Source organism: Anomalospiza imberbis, chromosome 1 (genome assembly GCF_031753505.1).
Source record: "Anomalospiza imberbis isolate Cuckoo-Finch-1a 21T00152 chromosome 1, ASM3175350v1, whole genome shotgun sequence".
Taxonomy (NCBI): Eukaryota; Metazoa; Chordata; class Aves; order Passeriformes; family Viduidae; genus Anomalospiza; species Anomalospiza imberbis.
The window spans coordinates 41,055,016-41,080,188 of NC_089681.1; the positions used below are offsets into that span (position 1 = coordinate 41,055,016).

Sequence of the window (25,173 nt, forward strand, 5' to 3'; positions counted from 1 at the left end):
TAAATGTCAATGGTAAAATAATCTGGTGATAGTTGTAAGTTGAGCTTCATAGCCAAGGGAGAGTGGGATATTTCCAAAGTCCTAGTCAGGCATTAAGTGGGTGACAGGCCTTGTGGAAATGATCATACAAGTAAGGAATGGTCATTATTTCTATTAAATAAACAGGTTTTGGAAAATAACTTTATCACCCCAGATTCTTCAAATATTTTCTTGATTTCCCAGGCTTGGCTTTCAATGATATAAAACTCATACACTGTATGACTGAATGCAAAAGATTAGTTAAAAAAAGTATTTATTTTCTATTTTTCTGCTATGTTCCATTACAAAAAGAAGCATAACAAAAACAAAACAGAAGATAGCATTTTATTAGTGGTACATTAATGAGCTTAAACAACTAGGTGACTTATGCTTGTCACAAATACATATTACAAACAATCACAAAACCTTAACTAAAAATGAAATAAATAATTTGAATAGCTTTTCTTATTTTTTTAATATTTATAAAATATATAGGACTTTCTATTACATTTTTCAGTCATTTTAATCCATAACAAATTAAAATTTATGACATATATTTCAAATATGCTAAAGGGATAAGAATAATTTAAAAAATCTTTAAGTTCCTGGAGGTATGAAATAATAAATCTGTTAATGTTTTATCAATTTATTATCATATATCCAGATTGTGCATACCCTGCAAAAATAGCCATTTCTTCAACTAATATACATATGTTTCTTTATAGTATTGTAAGTTTTTAAATATAAAGCTTCATGGATGTATGCTTCTGTTTTACAGTTGTGCCTAATATGTAACTTTCATTAATACATACTGAATATATTCCATTAGTATATACTAATATATAGACACACGCATACACACACCCCCCCCATACATACACACAGCATTATATATTAGTATATACTGAATAGCAAAAGAATTTCTGTGACAGATAGCTGGGATTCCTGTGGAGAAAGTTGTTGAAAGTGGAAGGCATGTATACCACGGTGAAAGCTGACTAGGAAATGTAAATGAAAGCATTTGTTTTTACATTGTTCAATATATTTCAAAAGATTATGCAATGTACTGTAATAATATACAGAATCTCAACAGATTTTTTTTTTTTTTATTCCAGCATTCCAATGTTTTTTTCTTTGATTCCAGGAGCATATGAACCACTGTCTCTGCTCAACTTCCTGAAAATGGAGCCAAGCAAGTAGAAATGTGTTGACATTATAGAACTTATTCCAGGAAAATAAAATAATTCTACTTAACAACCCTCCAAGTCAGGAAAGCACTTAAGCACAGTTATGAATTTATTTGCTATAACCTGAAAGTTAATCACACACTCAAGCACTCATGCTCTTGCTATAAACCTTAACACTGTCCCCTGTCCGTGTACAAGGTTTAGAGGCTCCATTATGTAGCTAAGTACAGTTTTGCATCTGTCTGAGCAACAGGAGTGAGGGAACATGGAAGTATGCTTGGGGACCCCAGAGCCAATATTCAGGTTTGAGTTTGTGGCAGATGGGGAGAAAGATGCAGCAGGGAGAGGGCTGACCAGCATGGGGTAGCCTGCTTGCAGCCAATAGTGTCTTGATGTGGTGAGGGAAAAAGTGATGCAGAATAACCTGCCTGGGCACCATCAGCCTTTTTCAGCTTCATTCTGCCCCTTGCTGCAGCACAGCATCCCCCTCCAGGCACTGAGCTCCAGGGGGCTACATGTGAAGCTCAGCTTTTTTAGCATTTTAGCTTTTTCTCCAAGGTGCATAAGCAGCAGCTGCCACAGCCAGAGAAATGGCTGGCACCAGGACCGGCAGCCTTGCTGGTAGCATCTCAGTGGGTTTTTCCCTCTGGACTCATTTCAGCTGGGCTGCATGGTCTGAAAGCCCACCAGGATCTTGAACTGGGATGCTTGCTTAGTGTCATCCTGAAAAAAACAGCTCATGTGCTTGACAACTGCTCGGTGATAAAAGAATTGCAGGAGTGGTTGTAGGCAGGAGCCTGGCTTAAAAAGCACATTCCTGATAAAATGAAAACACTAAAGAAGCACCACCTCTAGTTCCTTAGAGAAACAGAGAGAAAGAGAGACACATACATGTGCACCTTCAGAGATCTTAAGCTATATTCCCACCCTGTGTTTCCCTTTTGAAGTGCCTGAAGTGCAACCTCAGGCATCTAAGACAGGTACTTAGATTTTGGGAACTTAAGTGAATCTTTCATGTTTCCCATCATACTGAACTGGTCAGAGGTGTGAGCTTTAAGCTCTGACTCAAAACTGCCTTAGTCAGAGCTTTTTAAAGTCAGCTTTAACTTTCTTTCAGACATTAGACTTTTTTCAGACCAAAACACCACATAAAGAAATAGAAAGTGAAATGCAGGGCTTAGTGTTTTCAATGTTAATAAAATTTCTGAACACTTTCTTGGAATTGTTAAGAAAGAATGAAAACTGATCTGAATTTCTAAGGGCAACAGTTATATATTCTCAAGATCTCAAGTCTTTTTTAACGTTTTGTCTGATACAAGAAACATCTTAAGGCATTGAATAAACCAAATCTCATTAAAAGTTTCAGACTGCAATGTTGACATGTTTAAATTACACATGTTTAACCGTGCACTTTGAGGTGTTCTGATAAGTCTCTAAATTTAAAATAAATAAATATAATTTTGTGGAATCAAGAACTAATTTAGAAAACAAGATTTGTTGTGATCCTTTTCTCAAAGCATATTGATACTCTATATTATTGGTTTGCATTATTAAGAATTCTAGTTTGAATAGAAAAAACTTTAAATTATTGGTTTAAAAAAATAGCCCTCTTACAACTAGCTCTTCTCCACTAAGTCCTTGATGTACTTAATTAACATAATAAAAAGGCCAACAGCTAAAAAATATGCTGATCTTTATTTCAAAGGTGCCTTTGTGCTACTGGAATGCAAAATTTTTTGAAATTCTGTAACTCTTATTTTTAAAAAGATGTAGAAAATGAAACATATTAATTTCCTGATGAAATCAAGAATAAGTGTATTAAAATTTGTAACATTTCCATAGTAAGTTTATGTTAACACTATAACCTAGCATATGATTAGTTCTGTGAAGACCAGATAATCTAAAATTCCCATCATAAAACAAACCAAATCAAGCCAAATACATTTAGTTATACTTGTGAGTATATATTTTAGGTATACTATATAACATCAATAGGCACGGTACTATAAAGAATTTTCTTCATTAAACTTACTTGAAAATATCATGACATAAAGAGAACAAATTACATATTATGCTATGGATTGGTTTGTTTACTCTTTCTTGTTAAAATATTTGCTTTTACTTGCATACAGATTTTTAGCAAAAGCTGATGGCTCATTATAATACTGTTTTTTCTTTGTCAGTGGGCTGCATTGACTTACAAAACACTTGTACTCATTATATGTTATGTGTGAAATGACAGCCTGCAACACAAAGCCTGAATTTTGACATATGCACATGGAGTTCACTATGCTTTAAATGTAGGTATTTAAATGCAAATGTAGCCATTTAATATGTTTGTAATTTTTATTTTGGTATTTCAGTATTAGTTATACCACAGAATTTAGAATTTTGCCTCTTTGGTCCAAGTCTGAATTTCTGACCATGTTGCTCTACAAGGGCAAGGTTGGATGCAGAGTCACCTCTGAATATTCTGTGAGGTCACTGCACAAATGTCTGCTGCATTTACAAATCAACACTGACCTGCAGTCAAAACTATGACATCTTATATTCTCTGAATAACACTTTTCTTCTTGAAAATAAAAATACTGATGAAGCCCCACCAGTTTACCTCCTTAGAAAAACAACAACAACTAAAAACAATTTAAAGGCTAATGTGTTTCTTAAATGTTCTGTATTTAATGCACAGTTGCAAAACTCTCAGTGATGAATGCAGGTGTTCTACAAACAGAATTCTTGACAGAGATCTTGAGGATACCCTGGTAGAGTCTCAAAAGTTCATGTCATTAACTCCATTCTGCACAATGAGAATTTTTGTTTAAATGCTTTGTGGGAGGCTTTAATATAATGGAATTCTTTCATCTACAGAAATTTGCAATGACATACTTTGTGCTGGTTTGGGTAAATGTTATGCTCATTCAAGCACATCTCCTAAACACCCCTCAGACTCAGTGATGCAACTGCACATCACATGAACAGTTGAATAGAAAACTTTTAACCGGCAGCTGACCAGTTTCAGATTCTGCTATTGCCAGCAGAGGTGGTAGCCCATGGCCACACTGTTGTGACAGCTGAATGCCACAGAAATGCACTGAAGTGGAGGAGATTTTTTGGGAGCACTGAGAACGAACATTAAAAGATATCAGGCTTCTCTTTTCAGCACTGTCAACGCACTGCCAAAATTTATGTTTCCAGTTTATGCTTTCTAGACAAGGCCAGTGCCTGAGTTAAACCACTTAAACCATTGTTAAACCTCTTCAACTGTTATAGCTTTAGATTCAAAATATCTGGGGTTTGTGTCCCAAGCTCGAGATCCTATGGACAGCCATGGTAGTTTTACCTGTCCTTCAGATGTGACCCCCTTATTTAGGGACAATTCTTATTAAGAACTTCATGATGGTGCCTATGAAAACATTGGATTTTGATACCACTTAGAGTATTTAATAGCTGGATTGTTACATCATTCCAATGAATTTAGGATGGAAAATAAATGTATAGCCCTTGGAGATGTACTAATAGGAAGTACGTGTGTAACAGAAGACCTTTGGATGTGATAAAAGAGTTCCCCTCCCCAAATATTTTCAGATTATTTGGAACTAGTATCAAATTAGATCAGCTGTAATACAAAACAATGTTACTCTCATACATGTAAATCCAAATATTTCTAATGCAAAGCAAAAAAAACAGAGACATGAGTTGCTCCTACATTTCATTCATCTTTTGTCCCTGCCTTGCACTTTGAATTGTTACCATTTGGATAAGCTCTCCTCTGGGTTCACTTTTGAAGTATTAATCATCTTAACACATAGAAAGGGATGTGATAGAGTTAGTCTTTCTGCTAAATGAGGAAAATGGTGGCCCTGTCTCATAAATGCTACTAACAAGTCTAAGGGGAGGGGAAAAAAAAGGCAGTTTTGATTTCAATACAATAAATAGAAACCCCAAAAACTGCTACTGAAAACGTATACCTTTTTTCCATCATCTTCACTTGTGTGTGTCACAGTACAAAATTAAATTATATTATAAAACTGCAATTAAACAAAGTTATTAATTTTAAACTTACAAAATGATACTCTGAAATGATACTCTGAAACTAGTACTTGATCCAGAGTGATGTAAAGGTCTTAAAAAACAAAGAAGTTATGCATTCTGTAATGCATTCTTTATAGCTTATTCAATTTATTCCTGTCTTATTATCAATATATATATAAAAATAACTTCTTAAGAATTCAAAGGGCAAAATAATTTTTCAAGCATAATGAAAAATGTCTGTTTGTTTACAGTTTAGATGAAACATAAGTTCTCCCTATGATGTGAAATCAAGGTTAACCATGGAAACAATGAATTAGATGGGTTGTCTGAAACAATTTCAAACTCTTGTGAACAATAACAGTTAGATTTATGGTATTTAATTCTTAACAAAAAAAAACGGAGGAAATAAATAGATGACACACTATTTTTGTACTTGCACTTAATTTATAATTAAAATTAAATGCATATGCCATTATTTTTACTTGAAGAAGAGGGACTTACCCATGGAAAAGTGTTTTTCCTTTTTGTGGCTTGTTTGTTTTGTTTTAATGTACCAGCATGGCTAGATGTTTGCAGTTGTTACTTTTAGATGAAGAGAACAAAATGGAAAAAGTAGCATGATTCCATGTATGAACATGAGCATGGATTTACAACAGTGCTTAAAGTGCTTTCTTATTTGAGGAGGTACTTACACAAATGTCTTTTCATGCTTATCTCCTTTGTCACCATGTACTGTATGCTTGCTCTCATTTATAATATAATGATACGGCATTATGTTCATACTCAGAGTTTAGTATATTGTCATTAAAAAACATCTGAAAAGAGGAAAATGACAATTCTATTTGTGTATTATTACAGCAATTTGAAATTTTATTAAATACTCAAGTGCTTAATTTTGCCATTTATTCCTTTGCTTCCAATGCTGCTTAAAGCACTATGTAAGTACAAATAGATAATACTAAAAGCATTTCCATCCTATTCTGGGGTTTTGACTAGGATTATTTACTGATGTCTTGCAGAACCGAGATGAAATTACGATTCCACGTGGCCATTTATCTGCTGATGCTGCAAGATGTCTTCCCTCCAGGACTGGTTTCCACATACATGGTTCACCAAAGGTCTAAATCTTATGAATATTTATACATTTTTATGACTCGTTGTTAAGTGGCAGTGCTGTCATGGGGGATGTCAAGTAGAATACTTTAATTTGCCAGTACCAGAAGTTGTGGGAGCAGCAGAAGCTGTGGCTTGGCTGCCTACATACAAAGGGTCCAAACAAGCCACTTTGGCTGCAAAGAATGAGTGGATACAGTGAAGGACTGCAAACAGGTTAGAAAACTCCAGCTCCTGGAAGTGAAAAAAAAAGAAAAAAAAAAGAAAAGATTAAACATGAAACAGAAAAACACCCCGCAAGCATATAACCAGGAATGAACCACTGTTACAACAGCAATAACTTTAATAGCTTGATGTAATTCTGCTAATGTACTTTGCAATTCTCCATTATAGGAACTTAGACATTGAAAATGGAACATTCTGTAAATAATTGCTTGGAGGCTAAGATGGACAAATCTCTGGACTAAGTGCCTCATAGAAATGTGAGATCCTACTAGCTAAAGGGGAAAGAAAGTGACACTATATAATTTTTATTTTCTCTCAGGTTAATGCATATCTGGCACTTTTGAGGTTTAATTTAATTAGAAACTTTATGGCTGTGCTGTAACAGTCTGCACACCTCTGGACTACAACTATTTAACTAATGTACCCACAAAAATTAATAATGGTGAGTTCCACATATATTACATTTTCTCATCATGTCTCCTCACACTCTTAATCAGCGATTAAATCACACTATTAAACAGCTATTTTCTTACCTCATTCTTTAATATATATATTAAAGAAGAGAAGACATTTTGGATGTGATAACTTAGTTAAAGAGTGAGAAAACTAAATAAGTTTTCCCAGAATTGGTTTGTGAGAATTTAGGGAGTTGAAGATAAACAATAATAACTTATTATTATAAAGAAGTTGCAGGTGTTGTTTTCTTATTCTCTGTTTTTGTGTTTTTTTTCAAAAATTGTTTATAAGAAAGAGGTTTTGTTAATTAACAAATCAGGTGAAATGTATTGATTAATTGACCAATCAGGTCTATCTGTATCCAAACCATGTATAAAAAGCAGAATCTGAAGTAAAACTATACTATGCTGTACTAACCAGCCTTCTGGTGAGTCTGTGTCATTTCTTGCTCAACAACAATAGGATATATTTTCAAAATATGCTACAATCACACAGTGATAATTTGGATTTGTTATTGGGCCAAAAAAAGAACATACTCCATGTTTTAAATTTATTAGGAATATTATACAAATTCCTTATTTTTCTGCTTTAATTTAAATTTGTTTATAGCCCACTCAGCTTGTGATTACACTAGATGGGACTTTTTAGACTCCACTAGAGAGGAAATAAATAAAAACTACATTTTTTTTTAACAGATATATATTTGCTCCTTTATGTCTAATTGACTTTGTCGGATCAATTTTTTAGGTTATTTTCAGTATGTGTTTTTGAAGCCGGTATTTAATCAATAAATATCTGTTGTATTGGAAAGCAATTACTGAGGTGCTTCAATGTATACAAGTCTAGGGAAAGAAGTACAGATTTTACATCTTTCTGCTTTGATTCACTGCCCATACAGATTTTTTCATTGCAACATGAAGCCAGTAATTGCTATCTGTGGTTTATTCTACTTGGCTTTCCATCTAGCATTGGTATTTCCAAGCTATATAGTGACAGGGTTTTGCTCTTTTGTTCAGAAGAATATTGAAAATATTGTAAATTCAAAAAAAATTGCTAAATCTCTCAAATGACATCAACCTGCAATTTTCTGCTTCTTGAGACTTCTTGGAAGACATTGCTTCACGTAATACATGCAGATATTCACAAAGCCCTCATGGGTGAGGGACAACAGCGTGAAAGTAGACAGGTGGATGTGCAGAGTGTCCAGTGATGTAGTGAATGGGTGAAGCTTTGTTCAGGTCTCCTACAGCCTCAGCAGATGTCCTTCAGACGTGCTCAGAAATAAACTGATAACATCCCGTGAGATTCTTTAAACTCCCCTGATGACCAAATCTCAATAAAGAAGATAAAATTTATGCCAAGTTTCACAAACCTGCCAGCTGTGTCTATATAAAAAAAGAATCAATTTAGAGACGTTCTCAGTTTTAAACCCAGAGAGAAGGGCAATTTTATCACTATGTCAAAATGGATTTTTTCCTCTCTCAAATTTTAAAATAAGAAAATTTATCATAAATAAAAAATGAGTGGTAATTCAAAGATGAGAAAACAAGGAATTATGGAAGCTATTTCAGAATAACAACTGTGGGCCATTGGAATTAAATTACTTTTCAGTTAACTTCATTTTATTAATTTATTCATTTACCTTTTCAGTACTATTAAAACACACCTGAAGCTTAAGATAAGGTAATAAATATTTAGTGGAACAGTGAAATATTTTTTAATATCAATTGCATATATTTTTAATATCAATTGCATGTGTTATCCGTAGAAAGACCACAGTTCCCCCTATATCTCAACAAGATAACCATATTAAAACAAATGCTACAGTTTGAGAATTGTTCAAGTCAATCAGACAATGCTACAAGCTAAAGGTTGTTACTGTCATAATTACAGCTACTGAACACTGAATTTTTACCATGCATGACTATAATTTTTTCCAAGAGTTATCACAGCTTTCTGCAATAGCAACACATTAGGAGTATCCACTGCTCAACTGACCATCAAGGGAAATGGGTTAGGCAACAGAACAGCCTCTGAAGATCCCACTTGATAACTGTTATCAATAGCAATGGCACAAGAGGGAAATTACCTTGACTGCAAAGAAGAGCACTGAGAAGTCAGCAAATGCTCGGTTATTATTTGCAATGAAACACTATTCCTATTTCAGTGAAGACACGCATTTTTAACTGGAAATTGAAGCAATGTGAAGCACAGTAGGCTGACTGGTATGTGGCAAGTAAATGTGGGTCTAATTAATGGCTGCAATTCAGTTCTCAGAAGCCTGATTGATGGGAACAGGACCTGTCAGGAACAACACTTCTCAGGTAGATTAGCCTAATCACAAGAAACCTTAGCAAACAGATATGACTCCATCTAGAGCTGCTGACAGACAAAACATGCCCTCACTTCTGCTGGGAACGTGCCCCTTTAGTTGTCTCCACTACTGCCAGCAGACACAGGAGAACCCACAGGCTTTTGTGCACCCCCAGCCACGCTGGTTGTTTTTGTACACACTTTGTCCTCAGCCATATTTTTGTCTGAGCATATTTTCCTCTAGGCAGGGTTGTGTGTACTGCACACATAGTCCAGATGAAGTTTCAAGTGAGCAAACAGACAAACCCTAAGAAACCTGAAAAAATATGCAATTAAGCCATTGAAGTTGATACCAGTAGGGAAAGTCACATGCTCTGAATCCTCCAAAAAGCAAAGAAATCCTAATTACGCCACACCTACTTGTCCATGTACAAGTACACAATTTACTATTATTATAATTTCCAAACTGTTGCCTGTACACCTCACCTAAGACCCAAGTCTCCCAGGAATATCAGTGTACCCTCTGGTCTTTAAATTTTCTTTCTGAGCTATATCTTGATTAAACTGCTCTCACCCTACATTGCGCTCATTATACTAGCTGCTTCCAGATTATTAATCTGAACATCTGCAGTTCCTGCTGAGGACAACGTAAGTGGGCAAAAAAGGCATGTGAGTAAGATACAGTCATTGAAAATGTCAGAAGTATATTGGAATTCTAGTAGCTTTTCACAAAGGAAGTCTGGATTGAAAAGACAGAGAAAGAAAGAGAAAAAAGAGTGTTTTCCCAAAAGAAAACAAACTCCAGAAATCTCTTATTGGATTGTATTATACATATATTACGTAGTATGATACAACTACATAAATGACACATTTACAAAATCCAGCAATTGTATGTTTTGAAGTACCCGTTACCATGGGTACTTTAAAACATATTTAAAAAAAAATTTAAAAATGTGTTCTCTTTCATCCATATATATCAGATTATATGAGAAGATATTTGTTAATCAAAAGTGGAGTTACATGGTCCCTCTGTATTTGCATAGAATCTGATCTGAAATAGATATTAGACAAATAATCCATGTGTAAGATGCGGGGAAACTAAAAACTGAACCACAGAAACTAACACAAGTCAGAAATCTGAACTCTAAAATTCAGTAACTGCAACTGAGCAATCACTCTATAAAAATCTTAAGGCTGTATACTTATAACCCATTTAGAGATGATACTCTAAATTTGAAGAGCACTGTGATGCTCACTGAAAAACCCTCAAGGCTAAGAACAAGAATTAATTTAAAATTGCATTTTGGAGAACAAACTTGAAATGAGCAGAAATGTCAGTTTGGAAAATGATGCAAGCACCCATCAAGTCACCTTGCAACAGTAGAAAGTGGGTATTTTGTTCACAGTAATGTGATCAGTAGCATTAAGGATATTTAGATTAGATTTCTTTACAAGATAATTTCAAGTACAAATTAATTGGCATTAATTAATACTAAGGTAGTATTAATTAACAATGAGATTAATTTGAAATCTTTGAAGTTAAATTTCTCCCTTTGCTGATACCATATTTGGACCTTCTTTGGTTTACTATATTCAAATAGAAGAAGACAATGGACTGGACCTTCATATTGATAAACTTATTTTTGTACCCACTTCAGTTTTACTGCTTAGTTTAGGAGTTCAGCCAATCTGTGAACAAAAGCTCACCTGATGCAGCACAGCAATGTGATTTTGCCTGAGTTTTTCTGAAAGAGCTGTTGTGCTGCTTGTTGCGGGAGGTGAAAGCACAGACTGAAGTGTAGCTTTTGAGTCATACATGTTTTACCAAACATACAGAGACCCTCAGTTCCCAGTTTGGTAAAAATTCAATAATGTAATTAGATGATTTTTATACACATCACTTACTCCAATGTTTGGAGGCATATGTTTATATCTTGGAACAGGAACTCTCCAAGATTTAAGGTACTCTTCTGTTTTGTCAGAAAAGTCTAATACTTAGGTTAAATTAAAGATCACACCACTCTGAGTTTATTACAGTCCTTAGATCGTGTATCACCTCCAGAAGCTGCTGTGATACTACTGAGACACTAATCGGTCATTAAACTATAGCTAAACAAGCAGGTAAACTGATTAGTAACTAGATGGGAAGGTCTAAGAGAATCCCTTTCAGGCCTTACATATGCAGAGAAAGCTTTGCCCTCCTGTGTTTAGTTTTTTTTTAACCCAAGCTAAACAACTCAGTAAGAACAAATACAGGGACACATTGGCTCCACATTCTGTCAAGGTGACAGCTCTACTTTGTGGCTCTCACTCATAAAAATTTTGTCTCACCGAGAAAAATTGTGCAATATCTCCTGCTGAGTGACAGCTGGGAAATAACCTACAGATTGGAATGTCTAAGGGGTATCAGTGATTAATGCTGCCCTTAAGTGGTTTTCTTGACAGAAACCACTTAGATCTTGACTTAGATACCTTTTTAGTAAGGTATTTGCTTTCAGGCACCCTGCCATAGAACCACTGGTGTGACCTATGGTAATTATTGTTCAGATTTTTAAGACTGGAACTGCTTAAATCCATGAGGATTTATTTAATTCTATATTATATATCTTTATTTTTATATATTATTATATATCTTTACAATAACATAATTTCACTTAGAGAGGAGCTGAACAAATGCAGGAGTACAATGTCTCTAAAGAAAAAAGGCAGAATTGAAATGTTTGAGCACCCAAAATTATTTTAAAGCTGAAAAGAACAATACTGGGAAATAAGTTAAACTGTAACTAAATCCATAGCACATGCTGTATTTCTCAAGGCATGCCATTTTGAATTTTTTAAGTCAGGCATGAAGCAAACTATAAAAAATGTTGACATAAAAATCTTAGCTATTTAGTGACAGTGAAGGACTTTCTTTCACTTAGGAATATAAACTCTGGTGGCAATTGTTTTTCCCCAAAACAACAAAAAAAAAGCTAAGTGATGAATGTATGTGGTGCTGGACTTTACTCCAAAATGCATTTTTCCTAGATTTTTCTAACATTAACATTGGTATCTCAGTATATTCCACCAGAATACAGAGAAGGTGCTAGAAAATTATGAACAGTATGATAAAACTTAAAATGCTGATGCATACTTATTTTGTTACCCAGGAAATGTATAGCTCCAAGTTGGAACGCATTTCCAAAATAATAACAAATTTATCTAAGTTTGGATCAAAAGTCAGTAGGTGAGTACTTCGTTACTCTTGATTCTGCAGATCATGAATAAGTGCTCTAAAGCTAAAGGGCATTAGCACACAGGTTCAACTTGCCACAATCATACACATCTGGGAAATCATGAGATACACAAAATGTTCTGCATTATAAATGAAGGAAGACAGGAAGAATTTGGATTTTGATAACACATATTTTTCTGTGAAGCTATTATATAGAATCATAGAATTATTTAGGTTGAATAGGACATTTTTTTAGTCCAATGTTTAATCCAGCACTGCCAAATCCATTACCAAACCATGTCCCCAAATGCCACATCTACATATCTACACCATCCCTTTGGGGGTGGTGATTCTGCCACTTCCCTGAGCAGCCTTTTCCAATGACTGACAACCCTCCTGGTGAATATATTTTTCCTAGTATTCAACCTATACCTCCCCTGGTGCAACTTGAGGCCATTTCATCTCGTCCAATCGCTTTTTAATTATGAGAAGAGCCAGACCCCACCTGGCTACAATCTCCTTTTAAGCAGTTGTAGAGAGCAGTGAGATTCCTCCCTGAGCCTCCTTTTCTCCAGGCTAGACAACCCCAGCTCCAGCAGTTGCTCCTCATCAAGCTTGTGTTCTAGGCCCTTCACCAGCTCTGTTGCCCTTTTCTGGACTCACTTCACCATCTTAAAGTCCTTTTTTTTAGTGAGTGGCCCAAAACTGAACACAGTATTTGTGGTGCCTAGAAAGTTCCCTGCTATGCCCTGCTTCCACATTGCTGCTTGGGAATAAGTCAGCGAAGAGCCCTAATACATTGGTGCAATGGTTCCTCAATTTTTTTGGTTTTATTCTCTGCTGAGTTCTCCTTTTACTACATTCTGATTAGTCTCCATATATTAAAACATGGGGGGAAAAAAGGAATAGAATCATAAGGAAAGTGTTACAGCAGTGGGTCTCCAGGCCAGCTGCATTTAACAGGTGATGATAACTATGGCACGAATATTCATCAGAACCTTTAACAGATGTTTTACAAAATTTCCATCCTCTGATTTCAAATGAAGCCTGCATACAGTATTCATGAAATCTGGCATTACAAATATTGCTAAAAATCTGGTTAACATTTCTTAATGACTCAACAGTTCTACAAATAGCTATACTTCTGATTCAGGAATGTAAAGCAAGAAAACAGAGGCTAGACTGTTCCACCTCTCCTTATGATGAATAGTGCTTTAAATCTATGAAAAGTTTAAAGAATTTAGAAGGGGGTTATCCACAAAATTGTAAGCTAATGACTTGAAAATATATGACCCAAGAACCTTCACATTCATTTTACAGGCACATTTATCTATATTTCTTAGACTAAGCAACATACTTAATATGTAAACAAATTGGAATGGATAGAAGTGCTCATTATAAATGCCACAGCACCTTCCAAAGAGAATATAACCTGACATCTTTGCATAGAGTTGATATGCTTTGCTCAACAAGAAAATAAATTAACAAATTTTTATTTCAAAACTGAGTAATGTGAAAGATTAAATTTATAGTAAAGAGCAGCAACCAGGAAACAAGACAGCATATTAATCAGCATGCTAGCAGGTTTGTGTAATACTCTGACTTAGTAAGGTGTAACGTGCTATTTCTACCTCAATAAAGTTTGGCAGAATTTCCTAGAACTCAATTTTAGTGGAAATAACAATACATACAAATAAAGGCACAAGGATACCTCTAAGGCTAGTGTATGCCCAGCATACTTATGTATTTCTAAGTGATTTATATGACAGATATAATTCAAAACATGAAAAAACCCTATTTTTTTTTCAAAATCTGTATTTTATTCTTTAGTTTTATTTTTAATGTAATTCAGCATTAAAAATGCATTCTAGTTTTACCAGTTTAAAAACACCAAAACAAAGCAAAACCAAATCCCCCAAAATCCCCAAACACCCCAACAGTGTGCCATTCTTGGACTCCTATAAATTTTTGTTAGTGCTAAAATTATGTGTTAATATGACAACAATAGCAGACAGATATTAGAAAAATAATGATGACTTTCATCCTTCAGCTGTACATAAGAGTAGGATAAAAGTTTACAATTACTTTCTTAAGAGTAAATCGTCCTCATGACATTAGGTTAAACTGTCATGTCTTATTAAAGCTGAAAAAACATTCTGTACTACTAAAAATATCCCTGAAGAAAATCAGAAATAAAAAAGTATTTATCTTTGAGATGCAGCAGAACATGAAGGTATCAAAACCATGGTCCCCACCGTTTATTACTATTGATTTAATGGGAACTCTTACATACCTTTATTTTACTGAGTAAACCACTCAAAATCAAGTAAATAGCTGCTGGGTAGAAAATAATTAGAATGAAGGATAAAGAGACAAGGAGGAAGATGCTTAATGCAGCTGTTGGCATTTAAGCACATAACTATCCCCAAAACAATGTATTTTTTTTCATTACATATTTTATAATACTCTACATATTTAGCCCTTATAAACAATTTATTTAACTATTTCCTTTTTGCTCGTGGAATTGTTTTGTTATCATGTTCATTCAGCAATTTTGTCTCCAACACGGTCAGGAAAAGCAATATAGTAAATCCTTTAAAAGCAAAGCTTAGACATTCACAAGAAAATAGTGTTTAGGTTTACACTAAAATTTGGATTCTACTCAAAAAAGAACTTTGACCCAGACTTCAAGGCAGTTACAGCCATCACAGACCTTGGGAAGATCACTTCTCACAAGCACTGGGACAGTAAATGCCCTCATTCTCAAAAGACATAAATTGAAGTAAACTTAAAGCTCTCACAGCTACTGTTTTCATGAATTAACTCTTGAATCAAAAGCAAAGCTGGAAAAACAACTCTTCTGATTTTGCATTAGACCCAGACACTTCAGTCTTTTAGGAAATATGTATTTAATCTACACTTTTTTTTCTCTGAGAAATAAAAACAGATTTTCAACTTTTACTGAGTTTTGTTCTCCGGTTGACTGAGGATATATTTTCCACCATTTCTGCATAATACAACTATAGGGGGAAAAACAGGGTACTCAAGCTCTCAGATAGCTTTATCACAATGACAAAGAGGAGAGTTGTAAAAAAAGCCTGAACCCATATACACCATACGTCCTGTATTTTATTATTTTTAAATCTAATTACACCTTTCAAAATTTTTGTAACTAGATAAAGTTTCAATTTCATTGGTTTTCTTTGCATTTTTTGTGCATTAACCTAATATTTCCAAGTAACTTAGTTTACTGCACTTCCCCACTCCCCTAGCTGCTTTGGCAATTGTATATTGCCTTTATAGAAACAATGTATTGTTTTTTACCTTTGCTTCGATTTGTTTAGTATCTTGGTTTTGGAACAAAAATTTGATTTTGCTCTTCCCATCATCTGAAGAACCTTTGAGCTGGGAAAACTTGTACCTCCAAAGCACAGCCTAAAGGGAAAAGAAAAACCAACAAAATATAAAATAATCATACACAAGTCAATGCAGTTATCATGAAAATTGCATTAGAAATAGCTGATCTCCTTCCAAGGAAAGTTTTAACACCTCTATGGTACATAATTAGATAAAGGTAGTGTTCTGTGGTCAGATTCCTTTAGTCATATAGATATGTTTACTTTAGCAGTGCTTGAAAAACACCTGTCAGACTACATTTTTGAAATTTACCCTGAAATTACGTTATCTATATTTAATATTTAACAGAAAAGAGAAGAATTTTTTCCATTGATGATCTGTGGATTCCCTACTATATCTGACATATTGATCTGACATACGAACCCCCTCTTTCCATATTAAAAAAATCTAGTATTAACATAAAGGGTATATCATAGTAAAAACAAATATATATTTTTAAAGGATAAAATAATAAACAACATTTCTTAAGAATAATATATTTTTAGTTTATTTATGAGAGCTCTAGTAAGGAATTTGAGTAACTCATTAATTCTAATCGTATCGGTGGCCTTTCAAGTAATTATATTATGAATTGCATTGTGTCTTGTTGAAAAAGACATAATGCTTATAAAATAAATATATGATTAATAAAAATACACAAGTAATAAAATTTACAGATGTCTATAAAAACATCTCTTAAAAACTATATCTAGTGTGGATTTATGAATAAAAAAGCAATTTTAAACTACTTTGCTTAAAAATGGAAAAGAGCTATTTTTTGTTTTCTTTTCAACCTCATTTAAAGATAGACCCCATCATCCAGATATTTTGGATTGTTAAAATATTTCATTGTGATTCCAATAGTATTTCACACAATTAGGAGGTCAACATCACTTACATCGTGCTACTACTTTGATGAACATTAATTTCACAGGCATTGGACAACACAGAAACTTAAGGCAATCCTTTTGTCTAAGGGTTTATAAATTACTTCCTCTCAGTGGTGTAGGAGGGCCCTTAGTCTTTATCTATGAATGATTTACTATCTACTGGGAATTAAACAGATTATAGGGGAGGTCAAATTTTTAACTGTCCTAAATCTATGCAGGTCCCTCTGCTTGGGATGTGTTGGTCTCTTTATGACTGGCAAAAAAATCTCTACTCTGCACCAAGTTGAACAAACTTTGTTGTTTTTGTCTTAGCAACCTGACGGGAAAAGAAACCACAAGGAGAGCATCTTTACTGTGCACTATACACAAAGCAAGTGCTAGAATTTTTCTCCAAAATTGTCTCCATATAGTTGCCCCTTCCAAATAAAAAAAAAGAACCCTAGTCTCAGCACCACTTTCATTCTCTGCTTATATGTGGCAGGTGAGCTCCCATCTGACATAAACACTGTTAAGGACATTCTGTTTCACATAAACTACAGGAATCTGGCAGTTTATGTGAAAATATATCCTATTTGTTTCAAATGTTGTCCTCCTGAGCCCACCAATCTGTGCTACAGAAAATAGAATAGCTTCCCTCATTTCTATGTATTTGAAATTCCTTTGACGTTATTTGATCAAAGATGTTTATTTATATTGTACAAATAGTGAGGTAAAAACAAAACTAAGTAAAACAATCCAGTATATAACATCATTCAGTGGCTATATTCCTACCTGCTTTGTAAACTCTTTTTTTTTTTTTTTTACAGATCTATGAAATCTTGCCAGAAGATCAAGACCATTGCCTTTCTGCAGGACAGCAAATCTACTTAAGTATGTAATTTCCTGGATTAGAAATGCAAAGGGCACTGATTGTCTCTTTATCTCAGGAGAAAACAATCAAAGCAATGAGGTATCATCTTTCTCTTCTCTGATGATATATGGAGAGGCCAGGAGAGAGATGCAGCATTGAAAAGGACCCTTAGATGTTCAGGCAAAATCCCAGGGTACCTGGCCTTATTCCCAGTCTAAATCTGAATGAAGATGAAGGATGCATAGAACTGAGGTACTTTGACATTTCCATGCTTTGCCACGCACTTCATTCCCATTCAGAGGAAAGAGAATGACAATCACACCAAACCACAGGCACAACTCAAGAACACACTTCAATTTATGCATAACATCGGTTTTGGAGACTCCTAGTTAGCAGGGGCTCTTACTTAAGAACACTGCAAAATCAGGTCTATAGTGTAGAGAGAACTAATCCAAACAAGACTGCACTTCAACATCAAGATATCAAAACAAGCTCCTAGAACTGACAGTCTCTGCAGAGACAACTAAATACTCTTCATCTAAAGTTTAAGAAGTAGAAATGCTATTGACAATGCGTTAAATGATTCCCACATGAAATAATTATCTGCTCCTTTTGAGTGATCTTCAATAAATTGCACACACTTTCCCTCAGCTGTCCACATGAGGGATTGGTCATTCGCAAAAATAAGAATAGGAAAATGTTGTGAGCTTTAAGTCACTAAGTTGTGAATACAAAATATTCACCCTGGCTATTTCTTTTTTTCTAGAGAATCTCTAAATAAAAAAATCCTACATCCTGGTCTAAAATGGCGAGATCTGGTTCATCATGGTAGAGTCTGGGTGTGTGTTTGCTACAGTATGCTATACTACATTGAAAGTGGAACAGATAGATCAAACCACTTAAACTAGAAGTTCAAATTCTAGATAGCAAAAGTTGAGAAAATTAGTTAATTAAATACCGAGTAAGACCCATTTAAATGCTTTCTCCTGCCAAAGAGGCTGAAGTGCTGCCCTCTGTAGCCAGAACTGCACATTTTGTATGTGTAGCACATCTATAACGGATACAGAATGCTGTGACTGCAGTTACATTGCTTAAAATAAAGTATCTTGGGGATCACTGGATTAATTTCTCTGGTTGCATATGTTCTGAATGTGGTTCTTTTCTTTTTTTCATTTTCATTGCTGCAAAATGCGTAAGCAGTGAACAGAGACCAGACCTATCCTTTTTTCAATGACTACTTTATAGTGCCATAGTAAGAAAGGAGAGACCACACCCACTCACCTGAGCACCAGTTTCACACATATGTGCAACTACAGCAGGGACATTAACACATGAGAGAGAGTTTCATGTGTTATCTTTCACAATCCTATGGGCTGACTTCAGTGTTACAGGGTTCACTGTGGTTACTCTTCCAAATTCTATTTTTAAAGGCTAATTCTCATGCATTAGGTACAGGTATCCCTGGGAATACTGATCTACACCACTGTCACGGTCATTATTTTTTAATGTTTTTGAACTGGAACCATTAGTTTGAATGATTGCCTCAGAAAGTTAACAGAGGCTGTAATAATTTTGTACAAATATATTTATGTACGCATATCGACTTTTAACCAATAAGTACATTTGTAAAACAGGCTGGCTTTTTTGAAAATTGTCAAGCACCCAAATGTGTGTCACATAAAATATTTTTAAATCAGTTTTCAGGAATTATGAAATACAAGCAGAAGTACTTACTGGTTTGAAGTTGTAGTGTTACTGAGCTCAACACTCATAGGGCTACTTTTAGCTGACAAAAACAGCCTCTTCTCTTCAAGTACTTCCCTCATCAACTGTGCATAACCTGCATCACTGAGAATATTTTACAGGTCTATATAGAGCATTTATAGGAAACAGTAAATTTTTTTTTACCCTAAAATAGATTTGACAGGTGGGTCAGTTGCCAATTCCTTTGAAAGCACAAATTGCAACTGAATTAAAAAAGATTATCTTGTAGACAGTGGCATCAGCTACTCTTGAGGATCCTGATACACCTTTCAAGTCATGGCATACAACATTATGATGCCTTGATGGAAGATTAGGAGAACTCAGGATGCACTACTTATTGCTTCTCAATCAATGGAAGAAAAGTGAACTCTCATTTAATGAGCAGAGATAGAATTTAGGAACAACAGCAAGCAGTCCAATTCAGCAAATGGGGACCAAGGTACACACTGAAAATACCACCAGTGCCACAATTTGCACACTCCCATTGTGGCCACAAAATATCTGACATAATTAATCCATGTCTTGAAAAATGCACTCTAAGACAATCTCTTTGAACAAATACAGTATATATCATGTATAAAATTGAAAACAACCAATAAGATATAAATCCTTTTTTCAATTATTATTCATATGTTGCTTAGCCTGCTTTCTGTATTTTTCACCATTTAATAGAATTACTTTCAAAGAATATCAGAATGCAATGCAAACAAATAAAATGTGCAGACAAGCTGACAAATTAGATTTAAGACTCCTCTTGTGATGGTACTAAATTATTGTAATAGCAAATCATCAAAAAGCAAAATCCTGTATTCACTGAATTAGCAGGATTTCTTTTCCTGTGATGCATCTGCAACCAAGATTCTTCACCAATATTTTTTAATGAGAAATATTTTATTTATAAGTAATCATCTAGGACTCATTTGTACTAGTCTTTGCAAACAAATTACTGCCTATTATCTTTCACTAGTGTTATTCTGCTATAATTAAAAATAATGCTGTCTGCCTGAATATTTTTATTTTATAGCTGGTACATAAATCCAACATATACATGACACATGGAAAAAAGCTATTGACTTCTATACCTGTCATACAGTCACACAAATTAAGAAATTGTTTCTATTCCTAGCAATAGTGCTAGATCTAGAACACATATTCTTAAAGGCACCTTAGAAAATACTTTCACGTTCATATTATGTGTCAGTTTGCTACTTATTCCCAGAATCTTGGACTAATCCACATATAATTTAGGTTAGATGACATCAAACAAAATCATTTTCCATCTAGGTAATGACATCAGAAATACGGAAATGCATCATAACTGTAACTATCTTTGTTTGGGCTATGACTAGGAATATTCATTAGAGTTTTTGTTTGATTTTGGGTCAAGGAGTTTGTTCTAATCCTAAATAAAGACCAGATTATCAAACAAATACAGAATGAATATGTGACTGTGTTTTTACTTACCATGCTCTATGAAATATTCATAGAAATGTGAATGTCTGACTAGTCCATGGATCTGAGATAGATATATAATTTAGGATACAGAGGGCATTAAGCAGTGCAGCTAGGAAAGAAAATGTGTATTTTGTCAACATAAGAATCTCCAACCAGAACAGATTTAATCTGTTTCCTGTGGATTCAGTGATGAACTACCTTTAATTTATTATTTAACAGTTTTGTCTCTTCTGTGTCAAATTATCCACTGTGGATCAACTCTCTTCTTGCACTAGAATATTTACACTTAATAAACATGAGCAATAGTGTTTGCACCACATACTACAATGGCATCATTTCACCTGCCAGTGAACCCACATGAGGAGCAGCTGAGACCACTTGGAGAAGAGAAAACTAAGAGAAGACCTGACCATAGTCTTCAACTTCCTTGTAAAGGAAAGAGGAGGGGCAGACACTGATCTCTTCTCTGTGGTGCCCAGTGATAGGACCTGAGGGAATGGCCTGAAGTTGTGTCAAGGGAGGTCTAGACTGGACATTAAAGAAAGGTTCTTCACCCAGAGGGTGGTTGGGTACTGGAACAGGCTCCCCAGGGAAGTGGTCACAGCTCCAAGCCTGAGAGAGCTCAAGTTGTGCAGTGCTCTCAGGCACAGAGTGTGATTCTTGGGGATGTACTGTCCAGGACTAGGAGTTGAACTTTGATGATTTATATGTGTCCCTTCTAACTCAGGATACCCTATGATTTTATGAAGTGCATCTTGTCTACATACATGATCTATGGAAATCATAAATATAATGCCATTCCATTGGCATGAATCACACAGGTTTTATTACATAATAGCAAAAGAAGTTTGGCCTTCAGTAGGATGCTTGGAAAAAACCTAAGTGTGCCAGTGTTTCATATTGATTAGACAGCTACATCCTAGATCACCTGTAAATGGTGGAGTAAACAATGAAACCATCTTTATTAAGGAAAGGATGTCAGAGGTCACTTTTCACGTTCTAGTTTCATCAAATTCCTTTGTTGTCTTTTCCATCATACCTTCAAAAATCTACAGCTGTTTCCAACACTGCCTCATTTTTTTTCTTGATACTCTGACTGTTTGGATTATTCTTCCTTTTAGATTTTTAAGGCAAATTTTTAATGTGTGATATATCTTATAGAATTATGCTAAACTTCAGTGGGCACCTTTCAAGCTAATGCTGTCGTCTAACTCAAATACATGATACTCCTACAAGTCAAACTAAATCAAGAGCTTAAGCCCTCCAGGTCCTTGTTTCTAAGAATAAAAGTAATTGAGTCTTCAGGCACCTGGGATACACCTTAATTTGTCTGTTTGTCTCATAGCTAATTGAGAAAGATTTCATTCTTTCCAGGTGACATTTTGTCCAGAGTTATAGCAGCAGTAGGGAACTGAGTAGGATTAAGATCTTGTTCATGCTCAGTTCTACTGTGTTACTGATCTCTGGAGAGTGTCTTACTACAAAAGAATTATGGTCTAAGGCAATTTCCTTTGTCAGCTGCTGCAGCTTTATAACTGTAAAGGGAAAGACAGGGGAGGACACAGAGGATAAAGAACAAAAATGAGACAAAGGAAAAAAACATGAAAGTCAGCCCTTATAAAATAACTGTTCTTGTCCATTACTGAAATTACATAAAATGCTAAAAGACCACAGTGTATTTACTTGGTGCTGATGGACAACCTACCAACATTTCTTTCTAGCCACAGAACATAAAACTGTATGAAGCATGCCGATGGCTTACATTAAAGTTATAGTAGCTATTTGTTCAACATTTAAACCTTGAAGCATGGAATAAATATTTTTTCACAAGAGTTACATCATTAAATCTCCATCTTCCAGTGAGCCTGTTTTTTTTTTTCTGCCTTCCCTACTACTGAAATTTGAATATCAAAAAGGTTCTTATATGCTGTTTTATTTCAATACGCTGTATATGTATTAGTTGCATGAAGAGACAGACAAGGTATGCATCCCTAGAAAACATGGGAGATCGCTCCTAACAAAATTAAGAGAAATACTGATCTGTGTGATTTAGTAGTCTTTGGGCATGGAAACCAAATTAAAGATATTTGCAATGCTATTTATTGTTCATGGTATATTCTCTTTTTTGGTGAAGATTTCTGCAAGAGAACACAGGACAGGTACACTGAGGTTTGTTGATAGGTACCTTGTGGGCCATTATGGAGCCTTTCCTTTGTTCTAGCACCGACAAATAATTCAGCAGCACCTTAATTTATTTTCAGTCCTACAAGGGATACTTTTCTTTCTATTCTGACAAATACATATTTTTGACTGCTGTTTTAATGAGCAGTAAATATGATGGACTACAGACACAGCACTTTGCTCAGATAGGTATATGGCAGTGTGTATTCACACAAACTCATACATATATTATTAGTGGAATTGATGATGCAAATATGCACACTATAGAAAACAATTTTAATGAATATGTCAGTAAACCAGAAATATATATAATATACATATTTCCATGTATATCCCCCCATACTATTTTGGAAGCATATTAAGAATCATTTACTGAATGGCACTTGAGTAAGTCATTTTATACATTGGATCACTTTCAGAATAGTAGTTAGATTAACTTCTATACATGTCTTGTTATTATGTTTAATCTATCAGTCTCCATACTTAATTCTCAAGGTAGCAAATCTTATTTATAAATGTTCATCATACTATCTATGTATGTCCATACCTAACAGAAATTGCCCATAAGAGAGTTACATTTGTTCATTAAAACATTGATGTCTATATATTAGTTAAGGTTAGACAAATTTAGGACATGAGTGCTGGGATGTAGTTGGGCAGGACTTGAGAAAAATGTTTTCCCCATTACATTGATACACAATACTGCAAAAATGACCTAGTATAAAATTTGGTATATAACTTCTAAGAACTGCCACAGAACATTTTCCATCTTTTTAGAATTTTCATATTTTAAAACCAAATAAACAAAACATTTAGCATATGGGACATCTCTAGTGAAAACTTCTTTCTGGAGTAGATGCTGTATACTAAGACACATTGTAGTGCAAGAAGTAACTAAGCAGAATCTGGAAAATGTGATTAAGGCAGAAAAGAAAAAATAACTAAAAGGTATTCACAAAGATTAGCTAAATTCACTTTTCACGGAATACTAGCAATGAAGAAAGAGGGAAGTTCAGTGAGGAGATTCTATTTAAGATCCTGTATTTCAAATGAAGCAAATAAAATTGGTTAAAGCTGGTTGGCATTTTTTGGAAGAAGTCCCCAGTGAAAGAGATGTTTTGAGGAAACTCCCTATTGATTAGAATTACATTTCTCGGTATGCCAACACAGGAGGTAGGTGCCTTTTTGACTCCAGGTTTATAACTACCACAAATGAAGGACTACATCATGAAAATAACACGCCAGTGTTGGCTTGGGCTATGTGTCCCAGTTTGCTTTCAAATCCTACATTGCTAATGAAATATGACATCTGGAGCTTTATCTTTGAAAAGTGCTACAGAAGAACAAGGGCATAAATATATTCATCATTACCTTTTAAGGTACAAGGAGAAAAATTACTTTGTGGCCAAAATTTTATTTGGTAGAATTTTTACCTCAATTGAGAACTAATTTTCTGAAATGTTGACATAATCAGATTTAACCAGGTAGTCTTAAAAGCTGTTCATTCTCCTTTCAGGAAATTACAACGGCTTGTTATAAAGCATCATACCAAAATACTCCAAATGACAAACTACCTTTGGCTCTATGAGTTATCAGTCAGAGAATATGCGGCAGAAACAGCAATGATTTATGCCAGTACTGTTATAATCACATCACAGTACAGATTTTTTCTGAATAACTCAGGTTAATACTTTGTGTACTCATATTTATCATAGGTGTGCTCAGACACAGAAACAATGTTTTAATCTAATTATGATGTTTGACTTGAAATACATTTAGCACAGATGACAGTTTTTAACCACTAATTTCAATTTATGTAGTTAAGTATTATTTAAGGATTAAATGACAGCAAAGAAGGAAACAAGCCTACACAGCATTGTAAGGCTTTTTCTGGAAATCATAAATATAAGGAGAGTTATTAACCCCTATACACTTGTTCATGAAGACTGGGGGGGAGTTTGGGGTTTATAAAATTTGTGAAATTTTAACTGAAATTTGTCAGGGCATACTGGACAAAATCTATTCACTTACTTGAAATGTGAGAGGAAGAGAGAATTTAAATACTGTTGCACTGCTTAA

General features: G+C 34.6%; 1 protein-coding gene across 6 annotated transcripts in view; it reads right to left on the minus strand.

Annotated features, from left to right (window-relative positions):
• Positions 1–258: 258 nt before the first annotated feature.
• Positions 259–25,173, minus strand: part of SNTG1 (syntrophin gamma 1) — a 317,995-nt gene continuing 293,080 nt past the window's right edge. For all 6 annotated transcript variants that reach the window (XM_068189107.1, XM_068189098.1, XM_068189067.1 and 3 more), the window contains 2 exons: positions 15,883–15,993; positions 259–6,584 (listed from right to left, as the gene is read on the minus strand). In XM_068189107.1, the coding sequence (XP_068045208.1) occupies positions 6,426–6,584; positions 15,883–15,993 (270 nt within the window). In that variant the 3' untranslated portion in view covers positions 259–6,425. The remainder of the gene's footprint in view (positions 6,585–15,882; positions 15,994–25,173) is intronic.